Raw genomic sequence first — 25,831 nt, forward strand, 5'->3', positions numbered from 1 at the left:
AAGCAAACGAGGGGTTTGGGGAGCACACCTACAGCTGTGTGCATTAGCAGAAGGAAGGAGCTTCCAGAGAGTCAGTTTGATTGGTTGTGACCTCGTCTCCACTCAGCCAGGACCTATCAAAGACACTGTTTAAGAGCCCTCAGGCACCTCTCCCTCAAGCTTTGGCCTTTGCCAGGTTGGAGGCTCTGCGAAGCGGCTGTGTTGGCTAACTGACCCAGTCTGCTGCTTGTAGTACACAGGGAGGAGAAGGGGCGCTGAGTAAAATGTCTGGCAATGTATCCTCCCCTCTGGGCCAGATTAACCTCAGGTCATCCCCTGTGTGGAGCTGCTCACATGGAGCTAAATGCCACTTGCTGAGCGGGGGAAAACACAACCAAATCTCTATTAGGGGTTTTTATTCTGCTGCCAGCTCTATGAAAGGAATCACAACACAGGTGACAAAAGGAAAACACCATTCCCCTATGCGCCGCTGTAATGTGATGAATTCCTCTTTATTTCCTGCCTTGAAATGAATTTGTTTGAGCTGAAACTGAACACTATCAGCTTTTAGAGGTGTCTTACATCTTTGTTTGAACTGATTCCAGCAAACCTGACATCCACATTAGAGCCAAGGTCTCAGGAGATTATCAAAAACTGTTTTTTTTTTTTTTATTGTTTTCTTTATGTCCCTGTTATCCAGTTGTGCATAGCCCCCCTAAATGAAAGATTAATGTCCTTTTGCGACTGTATGTTGGACTTTGATTGGTCATGTGCCAGTGCATTGCATCAAAGTGCACACCCTCTCTCCTTGATTCATACTGTGCCTGAAAATGCTGTTATGCCACGGGAAAATACATATTAATAGTGCACAGTTTGGGAGTGGCTTATAAGTAAATATTGTGTCAGTTTCTTCTTATTAACAACCGACAGGCCTGCCTCACCATTAATCCTGTCTGTTTTGTGTTTGCTCTTGCATAAGGAATGGTCTGCCACCTGATAAACCTGCCAGTGATGATGTCAACCTCTACCAGAAATATATTGCCAGGTATGCAAATCCCTCTTTGTGCAATAATCAATAGAAATGTGCACAAATGATAAAGAGATCTTTTGAAATGAAAGGATGCAGCATTTTTGGTCTTCCATGTAATTACACTGTAGGAAAATGATCTAAGTCTTATAAATTAGAAGAGTAGGTAGATGCTGAGAGGAAAGGGAAAAAAAATAACCAACAAATGAGATAAAAGGTTTGAGATGTGCAATAAATGCATTGCATGAATTTTAATAGTATTTTTTATTTTTAATGATAAAGGAAAACAATTCTGAATTTTGATTAAGTTCTAAACATGTTTTTGTTCTAAAATGTTTTGTTTTAAGATTTTAGTCAATGACAGCATTTTTGAGTCTTTCATGTATTCAAGAATTTTTCAAGTCTTATAGTTTTAAAGCACTTTCTTAATGAGAGTAAAGTTCAAACACGCCCATTTTTGTTTTATTGCTCTCTCATTACCCTGTTTTTCACAACTCATCATTAAAATCTAATTAATGGACAGGTAAAATAATCAATGCTTTTCTAAAGTGCGTTTAAATCAGATGTGGGGTTCCTCAGGGCTCCATTCTTGTGCCACTTTCATTCACTATTAGCTCCCCCATCTTAGATCATGGGGTACAATTTTCTATTATCATATACAGTTGGTAATGTCATACTCTGTGATCACATGAGCAGAGTCCTGTACAAGAACTGATTTAGGCTTGAAATAATAGGTTAGTCGTCTCCTATAGACTGCAGAAAAGAAATGGAAAGTTCAGCAGTCTAGCAATCCATTAACTTAAGACTGAAAATATCTCTATAATAAAGGTCAAATGTTAGCCTTTTATTTAATTTTATCATGTCCAAGCTATATATCTTTGTTTTTATTTCAAAATGTAATACTATGAATTACTTTTAGTTTTCTACGCTTTTAAAATTATATATATAAAAAAAAATTTTTAACTCTGTCTTTTTTATTAATAACAAGTAAATGTGCTTTGGTTGTTGTCAGACATTTTAATAATTGAGAAAAAACAGACATCAAATGCTCACATAATATGGGTCCATTTAAAAGTTTAGTAACTAATAAAAATAAAAATGTGTATTGATCATGATGTAGATCTGCAATTGGATCGTTTGATATTATTTAAGGAATCCAGGTAGCTAAATTTTCCTAAAGTACACTATGAAAAGACCCAAAAGTATTTATGTAAAATAATCTGTGGTTAAAATGGGTATAAAATATCCCTCTGGCTACTATAAAATGATGGGTGGTTGTTACATCACTCCCTGAAAATGTTGTAGATGAAACAAGCAAAACTTTGCAAGTACAAGATGTCAAAGTTGAGAAATAACCAATAGTAAAGTCGTTCACAACAAAAGATAATCAGAGGAGAGGCTGTGTCTTATATTTCAGTGGACACAGAACAATCGAATTCATTCGACTTCATCCCGACTTAAAAGGTGATCATCATTGTCTGTTTATTTTATAAAAAGAGAAAAAAGGCATTTGAAAAGCCAAAGTGGTTTTGGCGTTAATGATTACTTCTCCAAGCCATAACATGAAGGGCACAAATCAAAGCCTTGGTACTGACAGAAACACACACGTGCACGTCTTCTTCTGCACTCACACTTGCACACACACACGAAACCCCTTCCTTGGACTGATTACATTTTGCAAGAAGATTTAATTAAGGAATTTTTAATGAGACTTCTGCTGGCACTGCCAAGAACTGTTTTGATATTTGCGCTGCATAATGCATAAAATTTGTCTAAACATCTCGGCAGTTGATGCACGGGGAGGTTGCAGATAAGCCCAGATACAGTTTCAATTTCCGTGTTGGGCTCGAGAAAAAAAAAAGAGAAAGAATAAGGAAAGGAGGGAGGGAAAAAATGGAAAAGGAGGGCTCATAAAAAGGGCAAATGTAGCAGCAAGATGGGAGGTAGAGGCAGGGGGGGAAGGATCTTTTTTAGGGCCACGGATAATGAGTGTAGAATCTGTCAAAAAAATTGGCTTTGTAAATATGTTTTTATTCAGTCCTGCCAAAAACGGGGAAAGCTTTCTCATATTTTCAACACGCACTCGAGTTCAGCCTCTAAAGATGTTCCTTGATAGCGTTTGGTGCAGTTTCTGCTCTTTAAATGCTTTCATGCACCCACCGTTGCCACACCACTTTGATCTGTGTAACTCTATTGTAACTGGAGATGCTCTGCAATCTCTGTATCATGGCAATATTAATATTTAATCTGCTGCTGAATAGCAGAGGCCCATTAGGCCCCCTGACGCGGCAAGTGGGAATTGTCCAGAGGCAAAGTGATACAGCTGGGCAATGAGCAGAGGGGTGGACTGTAGTCTCAGAGGGGAAAGGTGGGGGGCTTTGTGTGTTAATCATCGTGGATGTGCATGTATATCTGTGTGATGGAGAGGTACAGACTGTCTTTACAGATGAAACATATGCTGGTTCTCTTCTGCACACTGGTCTGGCCTTGTTAAAAGAGCCATCAGACATTCTGCTGCGGGTTTTTTCCCACACAAACGAGGCCCTTCTGAAGTTCTGGATGCCCCAGGAACCAAAAGTTATCTAAAAGCATTCATTTTTTATGATAAATATTATAAATTGAAGACAAATAAATAAAAATGCATATTACATAAGACCAATAAAAGTAAGCTTTTAAAAAAAAAAAATTTTTTTTTTTTTATCACTTAACTTTCCAATATTATGCTTTGATAAAACACTCTTTAAACAGCCAGCTTCTTTAGTGGTGATCTTTGTAGGTTTTGTGCTTTTATACAACATTTAAGTTGCTGTCTTTAGTTTTAAGTAGGCCATAACCTATCATTTGTGTATAATAACAAATTTAAAATCTGAATTTGTTATATTATTGGCTGTTTGCCATAACCCGAAAAAGCAGGAGGAAAATGCTTGAAATGTACAAATAAGTATATTGCCGACTAGAAAAAGAATCAGCTCTAAGCCTCCTACAAACTTTGGTTGGATCTGTTTAAAGAGACACAAACATCTGCACTGCCAATTAAAAAACAGCTCTGAATATACTGTTCAATTAACTTAATGAACTCAGCAAAGTGATCTGTAAATGCAGCTCTGGGATAATCCTAACAAGGAGGAGAAAAAAAACAGAAAGAGAGATAGAAAAAAATATTACTCAGCCCCCTTTTCCCCTCTCTCCTTGGCAGCAGCAGAGCAAATGTTTATTTGTGTGTTTTCACTGGTAATTGGAGGATTTTAACAGTCATCATTGTCAGGCTTATAATCACCACCATAAAAGTGTCGGCTCAACAGCCAAAAAGCAGGGTTTTTTTAGACTATACTCTTTTTTTGGATCTTGGCAGGAAAGATCAGATACAGAACCTGACTTTTTTTTACCTTACGGGACTAAAGTGTTGTTTACCTGAAAGAACGAGGAATTGATTTGACAAGGATTTTTCACAGTGGAATAAAAAATAAGAGTTACCTAATACGTTAGCGGCTGCAGAGGGAAAAAAAGAGGGTTTAGAGTAACAAGTGTCTGTTGCAGCGCTATTGGAAATAAATGAAGATAATTTAGTTGAAATTGGTGTGACAGACGGGTAATTTGTGGCAGAGTGCGGAAAGCAGCAGCCGGTTTGAAGGTGTGAGCTGGGTAACTTTGAAGGTGACACGAGAAGATGAGCGCATTACCTCTAAGAACTCAATCAACGGCCTTGTTTTTCTTGTCTTTTTTGGGTTTTTAACGATTTATCAGCAAATTTTTCTCCATTTGCTGTGATCTTTTTTTAATAATGTCTTCCTGTGTGTGTTGCTGTATTATAAACGTTTTCACCTCATAGTAGGTGTGTGTAACAGGCTGCTATATATTCGTTCTTTTAAAAACTATTTCTTCCTGCAAGTAAAAAATTAATTACAGATGTAACATTGTGATGAAGATCCATTTATTGTTATTTTGATAATGTTCTGATAGACGAAACACAAAAAACCAAACACCCACTAAACATAGTTGCAGTTTAGAAGATGTTACGGTTTTGCTGTTCTGCTCTTTATGTAGTTACACAAACAACAAGCAAAGGATGTGGGCCCTACCCACACAAGCTGCACATGCAATATACAATAGTTTCATAGTCAGGTACGCAGCAAATTCTACTTTTTTAGGCCTTGTTCGACCTTTGTCTTTCCAAACCTGCAATGATTTCTAAAAACATTTTAACCCAGAATTTTGTTTGTTGTTTTTTTTTACACAAAATAGTAGATATGTGAGTCCCATATGTGATGTAACACAGTCACACCAGAAACAAAGGCAGCATTGAGCGTGCCCTTTAGGCTTGCCGTTGTCATGTCTAATGGGCTTGAGGTCAAAGGGTTAGGTTAGAGGCGGAGACACCCCCCTTTATAAAAAGCTTTGTAATTAAAAGCATCACAATTATATGGGTTTTGACATCCTATTTGAAAACCTATTAGATAATGTATTAGCAAAATCTTCATTTATGATATCCTATTTTTGGGGCTCCAGGCTAAAACAGATGCAGTAGATAGAGCTTTGAGTTCCAGATAAAAGTGACGGATGCAGAGTAAAAATCAGATCTTTCTATCCTACCACTGAGGAAAAAGTGCAGCCAGCAATTGGCAAGGGAGGGGGGAGCGTTGCATTTTTTTGCGACTCTCTGTCATTTTTTGCCCCTGTATGTAATGCACAACAGTATCATCCCTCCCCTCCCCAACATGTTGCTCCCCAATGTTGATTCAGCTAAACCAACATTTTGTCCAAATTAGAGAAATATCAAATTTCTTTCTCAAATTGATACCAGAATGTGAAACACGTGGACGTTTCTGGAGTGGAAGGTGAAAGCATCTCCACCCCTACCTCTCTCATTAAGAAAGTGCTTTAAAACTATAAGCTACAAGCTGGTTGATATGCTTTTTTTTTTTTTTTTTACAGATCATTTGTGTCTTTTAAATCTTTATGTGTAATACAGCTTCGTTTTTACAGTAAGAATCTTGTGCTGATGTACAACAACTTGAGGTTTACCTGGACCAGGCAGCAATCTGGACAGCCTGGGCCAATTATACTGAGACAAAGATGACAGCATTTCATTATTAATGCGGTTTAATATGTCCTGTGTTTGAAGGTTCTCTGGAAGTCAGCACTGTGGACACGTGCACTGTGCCTACCAGTACAGAGAGCACTACCACTGCATGGACCCTGAGTGTAACTACCAGGTGAGCGTGAGTACTTTATCACTTTTTATGAGCATGACCCAAATGCAAATTTGAAAAGGCCACCCTTATTGGCTAAAAACCTGCCAAGGAGCAATAAATGGCATGGTTTATTTTAAGACAGCAGGGGTTATTTACAGCTAAAGGTCTGAAGGACCCAAAAAAGGGATGTGGAGCTCCAAGGATAGAAAAATAGTGTGTTGTGTTCCTTTTTTTTTTTTACTCAGTGGGTCACACCCAGCCAAAGTTTACACAGATGAAAGGTTTGTTGGTATAAGGCCTGCTGAACAAACGGTGGTTCTATACATCTGTCAGGTTTTCAGTCATTTTCAGCCAGAGCTGTTCTAATAAGACTTAAATATAATTTTTCTGCTTACTCTGTTGTTTTAATACGCTGCCTCTGCCTTTAATCCAATCACACATTTCTAATCCTTTCCTGGTTCCACAGCATGTCAAGTACAGCAGAGGATGGCGAAAAACACAAAGCAGATCATAAAACAGACCTTGTTTATGCTGTAACATATGGCCAGAGAGGGAGAAACGCAGACAGATTCACCAAAAGATGTGAAAAACAAAAATCCAAACAGCTAGAGCTGGATTTGGTGTCTTCCTTTTTTCCTCCTAATTCTGTTTCTAAATGAAGCCATCTTTAGCTGTAATCTTCTGTCTGCTCCTGATCTAAGGAGATTACCCCCCGGATAAACATTGTTTATGTCGCGAGAAGCATCACAGACCTAAGCTTTCATTTTCTGCATGAATTTCCCCTCAGCAGCCTGATTAGACAGATTCTTGGAGAACACAAAGGAAAATCATCTTGTGTCGTTATTTAGAGAGTTAGTTCAGGTTAACACAGCAATTTCCACGGTCAGCCCCACATTTCTCTGTTAGTTTAGTGCTGCATGGAAACACAGATATGCTCTGGAAGCCAGGTTTCTGGATGTCAATATACAGTGGGGGAAAAAAAAAAAGGGACAGGCACTGTGTGATGAGCAGCCCTTTTTTTCAGAGCGATAACTCATGAAATGTTACATGACACACACTCCTGGAATATTATCCCACTGCCAGCCTGTGGGCGATTGGCTGAGTCCTAACATTCTCCTTTCATGGGCTTGTACATGAGCGAGAGTGTGCTTCTTGCCACACTGGTGGGAATCCTAAAATAAATGTAGCAAGTGGCTCCCAACCTTCATCGCCACTCCACTGAAAATGAGATCTTTTTCCCACTCAGCTCTATCTATGGCCTATTTTGGACGGCTTGACAGATCGAATGTACCCTGACCGCTGCTCAACTCATCTTCCGGTCATCAGGCATCACCCCATAGCAGAAAAAAGCATATATGCCAAATTGACTCAGAATTTCTGAGGTAAAAAGAAAGACTTCAGATGTGACAGAGTGTTCATCGGTTAGATTGAAACTCCTGATGAAGTTTGCTCTGCCATGGAGTCAGACATCTTAGAAATATATAGAGGGAAACAGTCCAAGAGTGATAAACCAACAGCTTTGAGATCTTTTTTCTTTAAGAGGAACACATGACACAAAGCAATTACCCTACTTTATGCAGCGATGAGTTTCTTTTTAGTATAATTTTGTTGTTTTGTTTTTTTTTACCCCTTAAAGGCAGAACTGTCTCATTGATTTAAGCGTCTCCTGTTACAGTTTCTTTAGGATCAGCTTAAACCCAATTACAGCAGATTTGGTTCCTGCAAGTCTCTGTGGGGTGATTCTTTTTTTTTCTCCCCCTCCTGTTTCCCCTCTTCCTGACTCCTGAATGTGGGAAGGATTTTTATTTATATATTTGTAATTTTAGAGGGCAGGTCCCTCAGTATATTCATTCATCATTACTACTGAAACCTGCACCGAAAGAAAAAAAAAAGAAAAAGCGAAGCTCTGGTGTTTTAATTAAAAACAGAATCATATCTCAGTGAATTGAAAAGGAAAATGTTTTTTTTTTTTTCTTGGTTCACTTGTTTGTTTGTTTGTTTCTGTTGTCTGCTGTTTTTCCCCTGTGCACGTCTGGGAAACCATCTGCATGGAACATAATTCCTTCTAGTGCAAAAAAAGAAAAAAAAAAACAACAACACAAGAACTGTGATCTTGCATGTCAATTGATTCATCTTAATTTGAAAATAAAAACGTGTATTGCTAGAAGGTGTAGAAAAAAAGAAGAAAAATAGAGAGAAGGGCTGACTGAAGAGGATATTTTATGCTTTCCAGGAGCCTTCAGGGCTCATTTTGCAGAGTAAATCAATAACCACTGAGGCTGTCATCTTTAAAGAAATCCTGATCCTTTTTCCTTGCAGCGTGCACATCCCGCCTTGACTGCCAACTGGCTTCTGCATGTTGCAGCTGCTGCCTTCATAGAGCTAAAGTGACTTGTTGCTGACTCTGTGACGGGTTTAAATAATGCCAACCTGTTGCTGTATCCCCCCACCCTCTCCCCGTTACCCTTTTGCAGAGGTTTACCAGTAAGCAGGATGTAATCAGGCACTACAACATGCACAAGAAGAGGGACAACTCCCTGCAGCATGGCTTCATGCGCTTCAGCCCTCTGGATGACTGCAGCGTCTACTACCATGGCTGCCACCTCAATGGAAAAAGCACCCATTACCACTGCATGCAGGTACACTGCAGCTCCTCCTCACCCCCACCTACACATAAAGCCACAAACATGTACAGTGGGCATAGCACGAGGGGTTCACATACACGGAAACAAAATACGCAGCCTTGGTTCCACATGCTTTAGCATGAAAAATAACAAATAACCCAACGCTTTTAACAGTTGCAGGGAAATCCAAAAGTTGCCACAAATTTTGTTGCTTCGGTATCTTAAAAAAAGTCTACTTTTATTTATTACAATTCCATCTATTTATCATAATATCCATCTCCCAGCTTCACACATCTATAAAATGTTTTTCCATTCAGACAAGATTGACTGGAGAATATCTATAAATTGAAATTTTTTGGTGTTGCCATAGAGTTCCAGTTGGATATACGTTTAGGTAATCTTTGCATCAACGTGTTTTGATCAATACATTCCATTGGAGCTCTGGCTGTACTGTATGTTTAGAGTTGTAAACGTCTCAGTATTTCGCTTCATCCTCTGATGTAATGTGAAGGAAACAAACCCACACGACAATTAAGCACCTTTTTCGCATATTGCTTGTTACTCCTACTGGTTGTTGTAAACTTTAAAGGGGGATTATTTGGGTTTTAGTTCAGCATTAACTCTCTTCTTGCAACTCTTAATTTAAACCAAAATGTAGCGAGTGTTTTAATATTAGATGTCCTATTAATAGATTCTTACACCTGAGCTGCAGATCTCTTCAGCCCCTCTTCAGTTACAATGCAATTCTTAGCTGTTTTATTGATACTCTCCATGCCAGGCTAGTCTATTAAAATTGACATCCAAATTTATGCTAAGACAAAACTGCACCTAGTTTATTTACTAGTTAATTTCTTAAGAAAGTTGGTTAAACTGGCTAATATTAAGAAGTTTATGTGGCATTGTACGAAAACAAAAGATTTTTACACCCTACTTTTTGTGTTACCAATCACATAGCATTTCAATTAAAGGTGTGAAACAAAGTTTCTGGAGCGTGGGAAATATGAAAAAGGTCAATGAGTATCATCACAAGGTACTGTACTGAAGTCATAAATTTGCATGTTCCTGCATTCATTGCGTCTTCCATCAACGTTTTCTCAAATGTTCCCCCTTTAGAGCTACAGCTTTCTTTAGTGTTCATCTCTGTGAATTCGTCAGCAATTTTTTTCATAGAAGACTGTAAATGAGGCGTGTTCAAGATTAAAAACAATCAAAACAGCCATTGAGATGTTTACTGTAAACTGTGCACTTTTTTGAAAGCGGTAAAAATCAAAATGAAACTAAATTAGCTTAAGTCATTTAGATAGATAAATGACAGCCATTATTGTTAAACACAATTTAATAGCCTAGTTCTTACATTTGAAATATAGAAAATTGTATAAAAACTTGCATAAACCTACAAAAAAATGAAAAAAAAATTATATATATATCTATATATATATAAAATATATATATATAGATATATATATAATAAAATATATAATAATAAATTATATTGATTTAAAAAAAATAAAGAACAAAATATCACTGTATTACTACATATATAAGAAGAAAAAGATCCATTAAATGGATTTAGTGTTTTGTCCTTAAAAAGCAGTTTGGCAGGTCCAAAGTAAAGGCGAGCGAAACAGAAAAGTGTATAGAGGTGAAGCTTCTGTGCGTTTCCGTACTTCTTACTCTCTCTCTCCTTAATTGGCATGGATAAAATTTCCCTAAGGTGTTTATATAAACTTCGCATTTTTCATCTTTTAGTACCAAGCAGCCTGTTGAGAATTATTCCCCTCCTTCTGGATTTGTTTAATTTTTGTTTCATCTGCTTATTTTCAAAGTGTCACTGCGGCAGGGGCAGCCCAGGATGGCTCCACATGTATAGTTTTTTTTTTTTTTTATACCTCTCTAACGGCGTAATTGTTATTAGGATATTTCAGACGTTGTTTTAACAGACGCTGAGAACCTGCAGATGTTGGCATCGGCTACTCTGATTTAAGAGGCGGGGGGACAAAAAGAAGAAAGAAACAGAGTGGCGTCTTTTTCATTGTTTGACTCGTTATGGAGAAGTTGCCACTCATGATATACAATCGCTGCTTTTAATTCAAACATTACCTCTTTTTTCCCCTCTTTGTTGCCTGTAAGGAGTCGTTTGTTCCAAAACATTTTTTAAACTAAAGATCAAGACAGTCATCTTACTCCTGCGGTTTCTTCTGCCCCCGACCCACCACCGGCTCTCTAAACCCTTTTTCTCAGAGTTACAGTAAGCTTGTAGCATCTCCACATCACGCTCCAAATCTGAATTTCATTTTCTAAAACGCAGCTCTGCCAGGAAGGTACTGTAGTTTCACAAGCTTTCTGTGACCACCACCTCTTTCAGTTACTATGTCTTTCCTTCCAATTGTGACAAAGATGACAAAGATTGTTTCCCATTCAGAGGGTTAATCCGAAACCTGCGACGCTCATATGTGCATCACCACATATTAAAAGTTGAATGTGAGAAAAAAAACCCTCTTCCATACATTTCTAGGCCACTAGCGTTTTCATAACCACAATGAGCTCCCCCTTCTGTACCCCATACTGTATACTAGATATCTTTAAAGCACCGCATTTCAAGAAGCTGGCTTTTTTTTAGGCCTTTCTTTGCAAACCGAAACTCTGATGCACGCTGTCGGCCCAAATCTCGTTTTCCATCATTGCACACTGTCTCTGCTCTGTAGGTGGGGTGCAGCAAGGTGTACACCAGCACCTCAGATGTCATGACCCATGAAAACTTCCACAAGAAGAATGCCCAGCTGATCAATGATGGCTTCCAGAGATTCCGCGCCACTGAAGACTGTGGCACAGTCGGGTGTCAGTTCTACGGCCAGAAGACCACGCACTTCCACTGCAGGTGAAAAGAACACCTCATACAGTCAAACCTAATCCACACACAGTATTAAACATTAGAAGATTTAATGAAATGCTGAAATGCATTAATACTTCTGTCAGATTTAATTTTAAAGGACAACTTTTAGTTTCAACAACATGTTTCATGTGATTTAAAGTTGTGTTAAAGCTGTAGAGTGGCTTCGACAGAAGTTGGAACATTTAACATAACATTTAAGAATTGGATCTCATCACCAAAGATAAATTCTCAAAGCACCAGTAGAGACAAGAAAAATCAGCTTTTTTTAGTCTTAAGACCTTTCTAATTGCTATAAATCTGCAGAAAATAATCTCACTGATCATTAAGCAGTGTGTCATCTTTATAAAATATTAATATAGTCAGTAATTAATAAGTCAGCACTCCTTTTACATGTCTTATTATCTTTTCAGTGATTCCTGTCTTATTATCATCAGCAAATATTTTGTTGGATTATAATTATTTTATATTTAAATCTGCCAGGTGTATAAAAACCTCGGCTCAGATTTGAACAACTTTAACATTTAACTAAAAAATAATAAAAAAAACAGTTTAAATAGAGAACAGAAAGCATGCATAATGGCATACACTCTTTAGAGTGTTAAATATAGATTTCCTTAAGCATCATGTATAAATATGAAACAAAAAAATCCACACAGCTTGATTTTGGCGACAGCATGTTTCCATGTTGAGAGTTTTTTTTTTTTTATGTGTGTGTGTTCTTGCTCTATAGCTCCTGAGGCGTTTGGCAAACCCTTTAAATTTGATTAGTTTTTACAACAGCAACAAGCTCTTTATTTAATTTAAAGATTTTTTTTTTTTAAAACAGGACCATAGTCGTCCCTTGTAAGAAATCGTATGGTGTTTAATTATCTTCAGTTAGAAATGTGTTATTTGACCAAAGCCTTCAGATATAGGGCCCTTAAAACACATGTATACCTTTAAAACTTCATAGCAATTTGAATCTTTGCAACTAAAACAATGCATTTTACTGAGATTTTGCAATAGATCAACATGAAGAGCTGCAAAATGATGAACTAGAAGTGTGATAGTGCTCTCCATCTAGCTCCATCCGTCCTTTGTCGGGTCTAACTAACTTCCCTGTCTTTGCTGAAAAAACCATTACCACAGCATGCTGCCACTATTGTGTTTCCTGGTGGGAGCGGAGTTTTCATGCTGATTTGTTAACAGTGTTTTGTATTCTGTTCATTTGGATTTTTTAGGAGTATCCTATTCTTTTAAAGATTTTTATTTAGTAAACATTTTGACATGTATGACCATTCATCAATTCACTGTTCCCTTGTGTTGTCCCACTTCTATAAAACACCAATCAGATACATTGAAGTCAGTCGATATAATATGAAAATGCTCCTCTGCAGCTTCCTGTAGCTGGTTTTAACACATTCCTCTTACTTTCCCATTATCTATCTAGACGTCCGGGCTGCACATTCACTTTCAAGAACAAGTGTGACATTGAGAAGCACAAGAGCTACCACATCAAGGATGATGCATATGCCAAGGATGGTTTCAAGAAGTTCTATAAGTACGAGGAATGCAAGTATGAAGGCTGTGTGTACAGCAAAGCAACCAACCACTTCCACTGCATTCGCTCGGGCTGTGGCTTCACCTTCACCTCCACCAGCCAGATGACATCCCACAAACGCAAGCATGAACGGCGGCATATCCGCTCATCCGGCGTCATGGGCCTCCCCTCTACTTTCCTGGCCCCGAAGGACGAGCCGGAGGAGTCAAGCAACGATGACCTTATGGACTTTTCCGCCATCAGCAGCAAGAACTCCAGCCTGAGTGCCTCGCCTACGACCCAGCAGTCCACCACTGTACCACACCTGTTGAGCACGCCCACCACCGCCGCCTCCTCGTCCATGTCGGGCCACACCCTCAAGCCCACTCCGTCGCTGCCCAGCCAAGGCCAGCGCATGTCGAGCCTGCTGACTCAGAATCTGCCCAACAACATGCCAGTAGCACTTGCTATTTCCAACAGCGCCTTGGCTTCCTCCAACCCATTCTTCCCGCTAATGCCGCGGCTGCCTCTCCAACCACCCCCACCAGCTGGCGGCCTGATAACGGCCGCATCTTCTGGAGCCCACTCCATGCCCACCGACTCTTTGACCCAGGGTAGCTCCTCTGTGGGGGGAGATGCAGCCATGGTGACTACTCCAACTTCCTTCGCCAGCTCTTCTATTATGGAGAAGATTTCAGCTAGCAAGGGTCTGATATCACCGATGATGGCGAGATTGGCGGCTGCTGCCTTGAAGCCTTTAAACAACGCAGACACAGGTATGTACTTCTCAAGCACAGGTCCTCTGCAATAACCTAGAATATCAGCATTACTTCATTTGAATCATTTATTTAGAAGCAAAAATCTAAGGCTATGACAATGTTAGATATTTTTTTGAGAATTTTTAATTTTGATCATATAACTAATTAAAAAAAACGATGAAAGCATTCTTTTTATATGTGATGTCCTAAACAGTTAGATTGCTATATGTGTCATTGATGCCTCAGTGTTTTAAGTTAGTTTTTTTTTTTTCCAGATGTGATAAAAAGTGGTGCTACGGCTTTATTTGTAAACATAAGGTTTTATAATCTCAAAGAGGTAGAAAGGAGCAAAGTTCTGCTTGCCTGAGGTTCCTCGAGGTGATAAAACAAATTGTGATGAAATTTTCTTGTAGCAAAAAGTTGGGATTGGTCATAATAAAACACCATAAAGTAACATCAGCGGATGGTACTGATCAACAAATACTTGCATTCTGTATTTGATGTTATTCTCAACGAAAAAAAATCTTTAATAAGCTTTCCATCAAATTTCTCTCAATGTAGCGGATGCCATTTGAGTTTGTTCACCTTTTTTATCACACTTTTACCTTTCACCAAACTTTCCATTAATACGCTTTGATTTAACATATTTTTAGCAGATAGCTTCTTTTACCAGGGACTTCCATAATGTTAAACCGATAACTTAACATTATGCAACTTCTGAAAAAGCAAATATTCATAAAAAAAATTATAGAAAAAAAATCAATTATTAATTAAAATCAAATACTTCATATATTGAAATAATGGATATATTATAGAATAGAATATATATCACATATTAAGAGTAACAGGTTGCCTTTGTGTATTTTCTGCTTTTCTACTAAAGTATCTTCCTTTCTGAGTGTGGACATGGCAGGCAGAGTGCACTCAGAGGTCATCTCTATAATCATCCCTAAGGTAGAAAAAAAACCAGAAGAACCAGCGCTTTTCGGACTTAAAGGGACAAACCAGAGGCACGGTGCTCTGCTCTGGCTCTGTTATTGCGTTGATCGCTTGTTAGATACCCACAATCCATTTGGAGATAAATGCGCTGACAGGGGGAGAGTAGAGCCTGTAAAAGTCTCTTATGATGTTCGGAGCAGGGGGCTCATGGGGCTTGTGTTGAACATGTTTCCTCATCATTGGCCTCTTATCTCTGTCTGCGCTCGTTCCAAGCAAATGGAGGTGGAATGAAATTAAGTTGAAAAATTGCCAGAAAAAAAAAAAAAAAGATTTTCATGTGCAAACTGATAAAAAAAAGAAGTGAAATCACCGAAGTAGAAATGCCTCAAAGCAGCAGAGCGAAAAAACAGGCACAGATACAAGGAAGACACTCATCAACAAAGACCCTTTTTGAATTTCTAGAAACCTCCAGTTTTCACAAAAACATGCCAGAGTCTGTTTAGCATAATTCAAATATGTTTTGGAGGTAATTGGCTTGTCTGTGTTTATCATATTGCTCCAAACAAAACCATTTGAAAATGAAAAGAAAGTATTTAATTCTGATAATGCGCTGCGGAGCGAGGCGCCACGTTCATTTAGAGCAGGTTCTGGGTCTGAGCAGGTGGGGGCGGATTTTAAAGAGGGGTCGCTCCGGATGTTGGGGAAGGATTACCATTCCTGCTGGTGTTCCCAGAGCAGGATGAGGCCCAGAGAGCCAGGAGACAGAGAGAGAGAGCTGGGGAGGGGGGGGGGCAGCTGCTCGGAGCTGCGCCCAGTCTGTCGGGCTCAGCTCCACCTTTTGGGCTTTCAGCAGGTAGCAGCAAAACTCTGTTGGGGGTGGGAGGCACGTGCTGAGGGTGGGGCCTCCACAGATGGTCGCTTTCATTTCAGACATGCTGCTACAGCTCAGAGCTGTTCTGCTAGGAAATAAAAGGTTTTTAAAATAACCCCCCCCACACACATCATCACCACATTTTTAATCACCGACATTTTTGTAAATAGTTGACGCAGAATCGAGGAGTATATGTGGGTTTTTTTCTCATATTTGCTTCAGAAAATGTGTGAACAGGACATTTAGGGCTAAATGAGGAGGAAGTGGTTTGTGCTTCTCTGACAAAAAGGTGTGAGAAAAGTCATTGTGTATGAGGCTATTTTTCACAGCATTTATTTTCTCACCAGGCTATGAAACTTTGCCTCTTTTTAAAGTGAATTGAGCCTCTTTTCCTGTTTCTGCATTCAGTATTTCTTTTTTTAATTAATGTTCCACTCTAATTTACCCCTAAGAGTTTTTTTTTTTTTTTTTTTTTAGAGATTCAAGCATCTGAAGGGTTTACTAATTAGACGCACAGTACAAATGATCTTTCACAAGCTCTGTATCTTATCCGGAGTAATTACATGGTGTACATTATTCCTGGATAATTTCCAGAAAGAAGCTGCTTTGAGTCAAACTCATTTGTTCTCCCTCCTTGGGAAGTGAATACAAGAAAAATACTAATAATAATTTCATGAAGTGCACCCAAGCCTTATTTTCTATTCAAAAGTCAACATATCATAAGATATTGAATAATTTTTTTACAGAGCCTGCCGATCATAGGGAGATCATGTAGTTAGTGGCTCTTCTTGATGGAATATGCTCTCATTTTGTCTCTGAGTTGATTTAATTGTCAATGACAAGGCAGGATTCGTCTGGCTAGTTAATTTTGGATATACTCTCATCAAGATGAGGGTAGGGGGGAGGAGGGAATCGGAGGGCTGGATGTTGACTCTGGTAAGCATTCAGTGACCTCAAACCAGAAGCATTATTGTTTGACTACTGTTTTCCCTCTAAGACGCACCCCCCGCCCCCAACAACCCCTCCAAGCCTAACCATTGTCAAAGTGAACTGACACTGACACTTCCCCATCTCCTAGCTTTCAGCTGACAAGGCCCAAGACTTGCTTTTCCACTCCTATTCGGACTGATATGTCTCTGGGTCATCTTTTAGCAGAAGAGAACTCTCTTTGTGTTTTTTCCCCCCCTCATCACAAGCTGGGCTTGTCCCATTTTTTTTTTTTTGTTCCAAAAAGGAGTGGATCCTGACCAGGGCACACACTTGGATGCCCATGACCTTGCTTGTCACTATTCCTGATTGCTCAACACTAGTAATGGCTGCTGGTGCACTGCAGTTTTAGTGTCCTGGAGGTTGACCCAGAGGTGCCTCACCTCCAACATATATTTTTTAAGACAAAGCTCCACTTCTTGTCAGCCCGAGGCTCAGCTTTCTGTGTGTAGCCTGAGGACAAATTAATATTTCAGTCCCTTGGGATCAAAAGGGGGACCAGAATTCACCTTCCTGTCAGCATTTCTACCTCAGGTCGTCCCCGCCTGTTTATTTATTGCAATTCCACTTCGCTGTCCGCTGAATACCTATTTGGAAGAGACGGTGATAGAGAGGTCACAATATTTGAACCAATCTGATTGGCTGTCATCTCCAATCTGACCGACATGGCGCCCCTGTTCCTTGTGGGTATGCTCCGTGGCATTGGCCGCCACCCGTTGTCAGGCCAACGAGAAAGCCGACGAAAGTGGGAAGGGGGGAGGAGGGGGGCGGGTGGCCAATCTGAGACTGCCACTTTCCCTCAGCATTAGCATCTCACTTAATGACCAGTTAAGAGGCAGCCTGGCAAATGAGTTGTGACAAGTGCTGTAGAAAAAGGAGTCTTTTTCCCTCATATCTCCCGCCTCTCAATCACTGTTTAAAAGGCTTGACGGCCTGACATAATTTCGCAATAATTATCACTCGGAGTATTCTTCTCGAGCCAGGACAGAAGTCAGATTGGATCTTGTCACAGGGTAATAATGCTGACCAACAATAACTTTGTTGTCTCTTCTCTCCTCTGCTTCGTCTCCGGCATGGTTCCTCAGGGAATGGGCAGCCAGGCTCGGCCAGCCAGTTTAATCTGGTTCAAGTGAAGCAGGAGCCAGTGGACACCAACTCTGCTACTTCCCAAGATTCCCAGCAGGACCAGAGCCTGGACCTGAGCAAGAAAGACCACAGGTATACAAGCAATACAATCCCAATTAAACATCCACCTTTTAGCATCTTTAGATGGTTACCATTTCATGGAAAATATTCACCTGGTGTAATAAGCTGGCTTATTTTAGGAATTGGCACATAGGGCCCATCTAACATTGCTAAAGCAGCAGTCTCTCAGTTGGTACTCTCTAAATAATTTTGCTTTTACTTTAGACTCACATTTCCATATTTGCGTCTTCGAGTTTGATAAAGATTCAAAGCTCAAAACAATAAAAAGTCTCTACTGTACTTTAGATTGGCTTTCTGTTCACTGCTGAAAGACTGCAGAAAACATGTTTCCTTTTAAAATGAATAACAACCTTTTAGTGCTTCCTATGACTTTATTTAAAACTCAAAGATTTTACTAAAAAGAGCTAATATTTAGTTTTCTGCCATTTTCAGTTAAATTTCACACCAAGGAGTATTTTTGTTACTGTGGCGTCATTGCTGCTGGTTGATTTTTTAAGTTTTGTTTTACCAGCCAGTAAGGATTAATGGCCTGTTTACAGCTGTATGATGATGAAATTATTCTTTAAACTGATTGATTAGATATAAAATACAAACATCTTACACTGACACCATATTTACCACAAAACTTAAATCAAAAAGATTTAGCACAATTTTATTATGCCTAAAAGATAGATAGATTATTACATTTGAATGATCAAATTTATTTATTTCAATTACTTAAAAAGACTTTCATAATAAAAAGAAAAGTGTTTTATTGCACAGTATATTTTAAAGTTTGGTTGTCCCTTTTTTATGGTTGTTAAAGACACATGATTTGGCTGATTTTTAATCCTTGTTTTGTGTAAATATAACCCACTGACAACTCTTTAGCCTTTTTTGATTTATTTTCAATCATAAGCAGATACAAGAAAAATAAAACAATTTGTAGTCTAGCTGCCACAATTATTGACTCTATGAACTTAGGCGCAACAACAGTTAATGGTATTCAGGGTTGTCTCAGTTCACATGGCTAGCATCACATACCTATAGCAGTCTCTATGACTATTACCTAAAATATCCAGATCACAACATGTTTCAAATCCGTGTAGGGAGTGGCTGCCTAGTGGTTAGGGCATAGAGCCTGGAATCCAGAGGTTTTGAGCTCAAGACCCGCTCCCACAGACTCCCACTCTGGCTTTCTGAGTAAGACCCTTAACCTCACACTGCTCCCCGGGCGCCGCACATTGGCAGCCCACTGCTGCCCAAGGGGATATGTTAAATGCAGAGAGTCCGTTTCATTGCTCCTTGCCTGAGACGTTTTAATGACAATAAATAAAAAAAAATCCAGTATCTTCCTTATAGACAAAAGAGTTTAAAATGATAAAACAAAGAAACTTGATTATACTTTGTTTTGGATTCCTGTTATCCGTGAAAAGTCCTGCTCTCTTTTTCGTCTCAAGTAAACAGAAAAAGGAACTTTAAAAGTTTTAATTAATGTAGTTTCCTTTAAAAAAGCCTTTGTCTAAATTGGAAGCTACAGTATTTCCTAATATTGAAAACACTTAACATTGTATTTCAGGTATACTCTCATTTTCCATTTTGGGCCTGGTCACCAATAAGCCATAATTAAGATGAAAATGTAATCTGTGTTTAGCTCTGGTTTTAATATTGACTGTGTTTTTTTTTTTTTTTTTGCAGAATTGCAACATTTTTTATTATAAGTAAATTCATTTTCATCAGATTGAGTGATAAGTGATGAATCAACCCCTATTTATCAATAACTCTCCTCCCTACACCATGTTTCTTAAAAAGAAACGTTTTCCTTCTTCATTATACTTTCATACCTTGTGTGATAAATAGTAATATTCACTGTTCTCATGCAAATCTTGACTAAACATTGTTCATTTTCCTTGTTTCAGTAATGAATCAAATGGACACCCTGTACCAGGGAATACATCTCTTTTATCCTCGCTTATGAATAAGGTAAGATCCATCCATCAAACGCCTTTCATCCCAAGACAAATTAGCGGGACACGGAGGGGCTTGTTTGTTTTTTAATGTTTCACCGCTAATAAGATGAGTTTGTATCATTTAAATTTTCCAGCCATTTTTCATACGTTGTAATTTTCGCTGCACCTCTCACAAATTAATATAATGAAGCAGTAGCTCGGTGCCATGCCAGATATATAGAGATGTTTGTTTTTTGATGAGCTGTTCTGAACTTGCCTTCCATTTTTTTCCCCCCTCCCTTTATACTTTAACTTCCCCGCCTCACTCTATATTTATTTATAGACTTTATAAATTATTTGATTAAAAAGTCCGGGGAGGAAAAAAAAAAAAAAAAAGAAGGCACTGCCCTCATTTTTTAACAAGTCTAAATGTGAACGTAAGGAAATCTAAATGTTTGTGTGAAGATTAAAATGGACACGGTCTTAGCCATAAATCTGATCTGACTGATACAAATGTGCTGGGTGGTTTCCATCACACTGATGATGTAATGGCAGATTAGTCAAATTTTTTTCTTCTTCTCTCAATAACTGATAACTCTTTTAAAGCTTTTTTCTTAGACATCTTAACTTCACCCTCACAGTAAACATTAGAAGCAGATTCTGAGTTGTCTAACAGCTTCACCGTTGTTGTGTCAGACTTCTGGGGTTTTGATTTAAAACCACCGCATCGCATGAAAAGGTTAACAGACGCCCCCAAGGGGGACGTTTAACAAATACGCCTGGCCCAAACTCAAGCAAGAAAAAAAAAAAGCCAGCATGTTTCTACTGCTGTCTTTTGCTTTGCCAAATTTCGAGTGCATTTCTTCACTCTTTTCATAACATATTGATGCTCTGCCAGAACCAGTGGGATGGTGGCTCAGAAACCATGTGTGTTTTGTAGATGTCCCAGGTGAACCCTGCCCTCTTCAATGCTATGAATCTGAAAACCGAGCTGGAGGGAGGCCAGGTCCACGACACCTCTGAGGCAGCTCAGTACATGCACAGAGTGCTGAAGAGGCCAGAAAACCCCACTGAGATCTGGAAGACATACCTCCGCAGGTAAAAAAAAAAAGAGCTTACAGTGCTGTGGAAAAGCATTTTCTCCCTCATTGTTTCTATTCTTCCTTTACTTTCACACCTTAATTTTCAACTTAGAAAACCAGAGTAAATTAACTTGTTTTTATAATTTTTTTAAAAACAGTTAAGCGGTCCAAACTGGAACTGTTTGAAAATTACCTGCCCGCCTGAAAACATACTGTGCCACTCTTGGAGCAACAGCTGCTGTTAAACGTTTTCAATTACTGGCAATGAGTCTTTTACAGTTCTGTTAAGAAATTTTGGCTTCTCTCTTCTTCACAAACTTTTTGGCATGAATGCCATGTTTACGTACATTCACCCCAAAGCATCTTTTTGACTGTGACTAGGCCCGTGCAAAAGTTGGTGAGCTTAAGGTCATGAATTGATGACTCACAGTCTGTGCTTCCTTAGGGCTGTCTGATAAAGAGCAACGATTTCACCAGTCTTATTAAAGTTCAATAACATTGTATTCTTACAAGCTTTTTTACATCTAAACAAATCATTGGCGTTTTACACCCCTAAGACAGAGTTTAATGTTATGGCTGCATTCATTATGGTAGCTTGTCTTGGGCCTAAAGAGCCTCGTTCCAGACCAATACATAGTACTTACTTAGTTTTTGATCTGTTCTTGGTTCTCCTTGTATTATAGCATGATGTTCTGCTCTTATAGTTCATCATATTTCATTATAGCTAGACACATACTACTTGGGTGATTTCTTGGCTCTTCAAAACTTACAGTATTCAGGATTCAGTGCTGCTGAAAATGAAATTTCGAATAAAAAAAGTCTTCAATCACACCTTATTTGCGTTCTTGCATCTGGTAAAGCCCTTATACCTGTAAACCCCTGAGGCATAAAGAATCCAACCTTACAGGAATTTTTTCTTGGTTTACCGTTTGACAGAACTGAAACTATTTACTGAAACAATTGTGAGAACTTAAACTAGTGTCATCTTTGATGAGAAAGCAGGTTTTTTAGGTGGATTTTTTTGTATCTACCAGGTTTGACACGGATGACTTCTGTGAGGCTCAGTGTGACTTCCTTCAGAAGGTGCACTTTCATTGCCTGGTAGAGGACTGTGGTGCACTCTTCAGCACTGTGGACGGGGCCATAAAACATGCTAAGTGAGTGTCATGCCGCTTCTTTTTTAGAAAATACGACGCTTTGCTTTGTTGATCAGTATAAAAAAACGGAGGCTGCTTCCATCTTTTCTTTCAGCTTCCACCTTCGAGCCACCTTGAAGATAAAGCCTGAGTCTCCGTTCAGTGACAGTAAGGAGCCCAGTGAGGCGGCCCCACCGCAGCCCGTCGCCCCTGTATCTATAGCCACCAATCCATCCATGGATGTGGCAAACCTCACATCCTCTGGTGGCTACAGCTCTCCCCCCCCATCCCTGCTGGCCTGGAAGCAGCTGACTGGAAGCATCCCTCAGATGCCAGCCTCGATGCCCAACTTGCCCGCCAACTCCCCTCTGGCCACCACCTCTCTGGAGAATGCCAAGCCACAAGTCAAACCTGGTTTCCTGCAATTTCAAGAGAAGTATGTTCAGTATTTGTTCATTGCCTTAGAAAGCTATTTATACCACTTGAACTATGACGTGACATTTTGTCAGTATAGCACAATTATCAGTCTCCTGTGATTTGGCCATCCACCTAACCTGACAGGCTGGACAGGAAGAGAGTTAACAAAAAAAAGACCAATGTCCAAGATTAGTGAAAGAAAATGTGTGTTAATTTTACACCATGTGAAAATTTTTGAGTGCTTTGGAGACTATTTACAAGGAATATTTTCTGTATCTTTTATCTGATTTGAATCCAGTGGCCAATTTAACCATCCTTCGCTTTTGTTTATGCAGTGATCCCTGTTTGGCTACTGACTGCAAATACTCCAACAAGTTCCACTTTCACTGCTTGTTTGGGAACTGCAAGTATGTGTGCAAGACCTCCGGAAAAGCAGAGTCCCACTGTTTGGACCACATCAACCCAAACAACAACCTGGTCAATGTCCGTGACCAGTTCTCCTACTACTCCCTGCAGTGCCTCTGTCCCAACCAGGTGAGAGCTGTTGGATCCCAGGAGTCTTTTTGCCGGCTGTCATCTCCTGGAGCTTTCTAAGCATGAAGTATGCTATCTATTAGACCAGTCTTTGAGGTTATTTGACTCAAGGCTTTCACAACCACTGCTCCCTGTCTTCCATCTCTGCTGAGAAAGACAGTCGACTCACCCCAGTAATGCCTGTTTATATGTCAATGATGTCATTTTGACTGCCGCATTCTCCTCTCAGAAAAGGCCAATTTAGCTGATATTACCCAATAAATCATTGTCACTTGCACAGTAAACAAGGCTGTCTGGAATAGGGCAAAAATCAGGGGAATGCTTGGCAAATCAAACCTAAATGGCATCCCCCCTGCCTTCTCTCATGAGCCAGTATTTCCAAAACCATTTAAATGAATTCATTAATGTGTCGAAAATCACCCGTCTCACAGAAAATCCAACCCCCTCCCCTCCCTCATTCTCCTCCTCCTCCTTCTTCACCCCCGTCCGCCTCCTTTTAGCCTCCCCTCTCCTGAACTGAGCAGATCTTATTTGGCCTGGTCCTATGGGATGTGAGCCTTGGAAGCAGATGGTGGTGCAGACGTGAATGGGGGAAGCTTTTGACAAGCCTAAAGAATGCAGAACATTTGTACTTCAATATAGCCATTAAAACAGAAGGAGCGGTGAAAGAGATGCAGGAAATCCGATTGGTCAAGTTCTTGGGGAAGTTTAAGTTTTGGTCTGCATTAGTATGGCAAAAGAAACTCTGAAAATGAGATTAAATACTAGAATGTGCAGGCTAAATACCCTTAATGTGTCATTACTTTCTTTCTCCTCATCCTCTAGAAAGGATCCTTGATTCTTCCTTCTTACCACCTGGTGTCCTTACTACTTTACTTTCTAACCATGTCATTTCTTCTGTCGTTTGTCGGGCCCATCTTTTCCTCCTTCCTAATAACTTCCTTCCATTACTCACTTCCCTAATTTTTGCTTTTTAGTTTTTTATGGAAATTTTACATAACAAATGTATATTAACCCTTAGTTGTTTTGTTTTTATTTTTTTTATCTGTCTGTGCTGCAGCACTGTGAGTTCAGGATGAGAGGCCACTATCACTGTCTGAGGCCAGGCTGCTTCTTCGTCACCAACATCACCACCAAGCTGCCCTGGCACATCAAAAAGCATGAGAAGGCAGAGCGTCGCGCTGCCAACGGCTTCAAATACTTCACCAAGAGGGAGGAGTGTGGGAGACTGGGTAAGAGAGAACGTTTCTCTCATCCTCCATATGTAGAGCAACTTTTGAGCAGCTTTTGATTCAAGGATTAAAAGGAGTTACGTGGAGAGAGATGTACATTGATTTCTACTGGCTGTTGGAAAAGGATATTCTGTGTTTACAAAGGGAGAGAGCCCAGTGTTGGCAAACACAGTGTCATGCTTTGTGAGAGCAGTTAAAAAGGGCACGAAACAAGGGCCCGCCTCGCAGATTTTGTCGCCGCATTTTTGCATATTCACAATGCCAACCCCGAGTCCCAGAGGAAGTCTTGCTTGCGCTACTATATGAGCAATAATGTCAAAGAGGGCAATCACATCCAGGTTGTTTTCCTCTTTTCCTCTGCCGCCGTCAGAAATGAGCAATTAGGTTTGTGTTTGTTAATTATCTGGCTTGTCTGGTTCAGCCTGTTTGTGTTGCCTCAAAGCCGCCGCTGCCATCGCACAGAAAATGAATTAAAAGTGATCTGTTTTTCTTTTTCTTTTTTTTCTCTTTTTGTCAGGCAGTTACACAAGCTTTTCTGAAACAAAGCAAACAAAACCAGGCCCTAAACAGCTGTTTTTTGTCCCCAGTCCGATCTGCCGACCGCATTGTTCAGGCGGGTGGGGGTAGAAAAAAAAGGGCAGAAAGGATTACCATCGCCAGCGCTCCAGTCATAAAGAATTGATGGGTTGCCAGTATCCATGGCAGCAACATTAAACTGAACACCGCTGATGATGTTACCTGGTTTCTGACTCACAAAAGGGCCTCTGTGTCACGGGGGTTACTGTTATTTGCTCAACTTTGCGTGTCTGAAACCGGCGCGTGTGTGCAGGAGCTATTTGATGACACAGGCATGTTTTTCTCTTAAACCTGATGCCATGGTTACTGACATGCTAGCACCTGCCCAGCATGTTACTCTTTCAATTATTTCTGCCTGCTTTTATATAATGGTGTTTGATTAACATGCAGAAAAACGGAACAATCATTTAATTTGAAATGATAAAACAATTAGACCTAGACCAGTTTTAAAACAAGAGAAAAGAGCAGAAGACTGTGAAGCAGACAGCAGAAACAATTTGGAACAAAAGGAGAAACGACAACAGAGATACTTTGAGAAATGAATTTAATATGGTAATAATCGTATATTTACTTTGGTTTGGAGGGATGTGTGTGCATTATTGGCCCACAGAAAATGAGAATTTATTTATGTAAATTCCTAATTGAATAAAGAATGTCAGTGTAATAAAAGAGCTCCACAGGTTTAGTGCACAGAAGCCTTGACTTGCTCTGTGTGACACCGGTGATCTAATATTCCTCCTACATGTACACTCCGAAACACTTTGAAACCCAATCCCTCTTTTGTCTAAGCCATATCATGAAATTAAAAAAGAAAAAAAAAAAAGACTAAAAATACTTCTCTTTGTGTTAAATCTAATCAGAACGCCCTCACGTTGGTATCGTGGCCTTTAGCGCTTTAGCTACTCCGAGATGTCTCGCTAAGAGTCGGAGA

At 39.5% G+C, this 25,831-nt stretch overlaps 1 protein-coding gene across 11 annotated transcripts in view; it reads left to right on the top strand.

Moving 5' to 3' along the window:
• The window catches only part of casz1 (castor zinc finger 1), a 241,870-nt gene that overhangs the window by 209,557 nt on the left and 6,482 nt on the right, over positions 1-25,831 (top strand). For 9 of the 11 annotated variants that reach the window (XM_015378156.1, XM_015378155.1, XM_015378154.1 and 6 more), the window contains 12 exons: positions 959-1,024; positions 6,129-6,225; positions 8,673-8,837; positions 11,528-11,700; positions 13,145-14,010; positions 17,875-18,007; positions 19,894-19,957; positions 20,864-21,021; positions 22,040-22,162; positions 22,257-22,577; positions 22,894-23,092; positions 24,153-24,324. In XM_015378156.1, coding sequence (XP_015233642.1) covers positions 959-1,024; positions 6,129-6,225; positions 8,673-8,837; positions 11,528-11,700; positions 13,145-14,010; positions 17,875-18,007; positions 19,894-19,957; positions 20,864-21,021; positions 22,040-22,162; positions 22,257-22,577; positions 22,894-23,092; positions 24,153-24,324 — 2,537 coding nt within the window. The remainder of the gene's footprint in view (positions 1-958; positions 1,025-6,128; positions 6,226-8,672; positions 8,838-11,527; positions 11,701-13,144; positions 14,011-17,874; positions 18,008-19,893; positions 19,958-20,863; positions 21,022-22,039; positions 22,163-22,256; positions 22,578-22,893; positions 23,093-24,152; positions 24,325-25,831) is intronic. The other 2 variants (XM_015378151.1, XM_015378160.1) reach the window with 1 other exon arrangement.

Source organism: Cyprinodon variegatus, unplaced genomic scaffold, assembly GCF_000732505.1.
Source record: "Cyprinodon variegatus isolate N-32 unplaced genomic scaffold, C_variegatus-1.0 Scaffold165, whole genome shotgun sequence".
NCBI classification, from domain to species: Eukaryota; Metazoa; Chordata; class Actinopteri; order Cyprinodontiformes; family Cyprinodontidae; genus Cyprinodon; species Cyprinodon variegatus.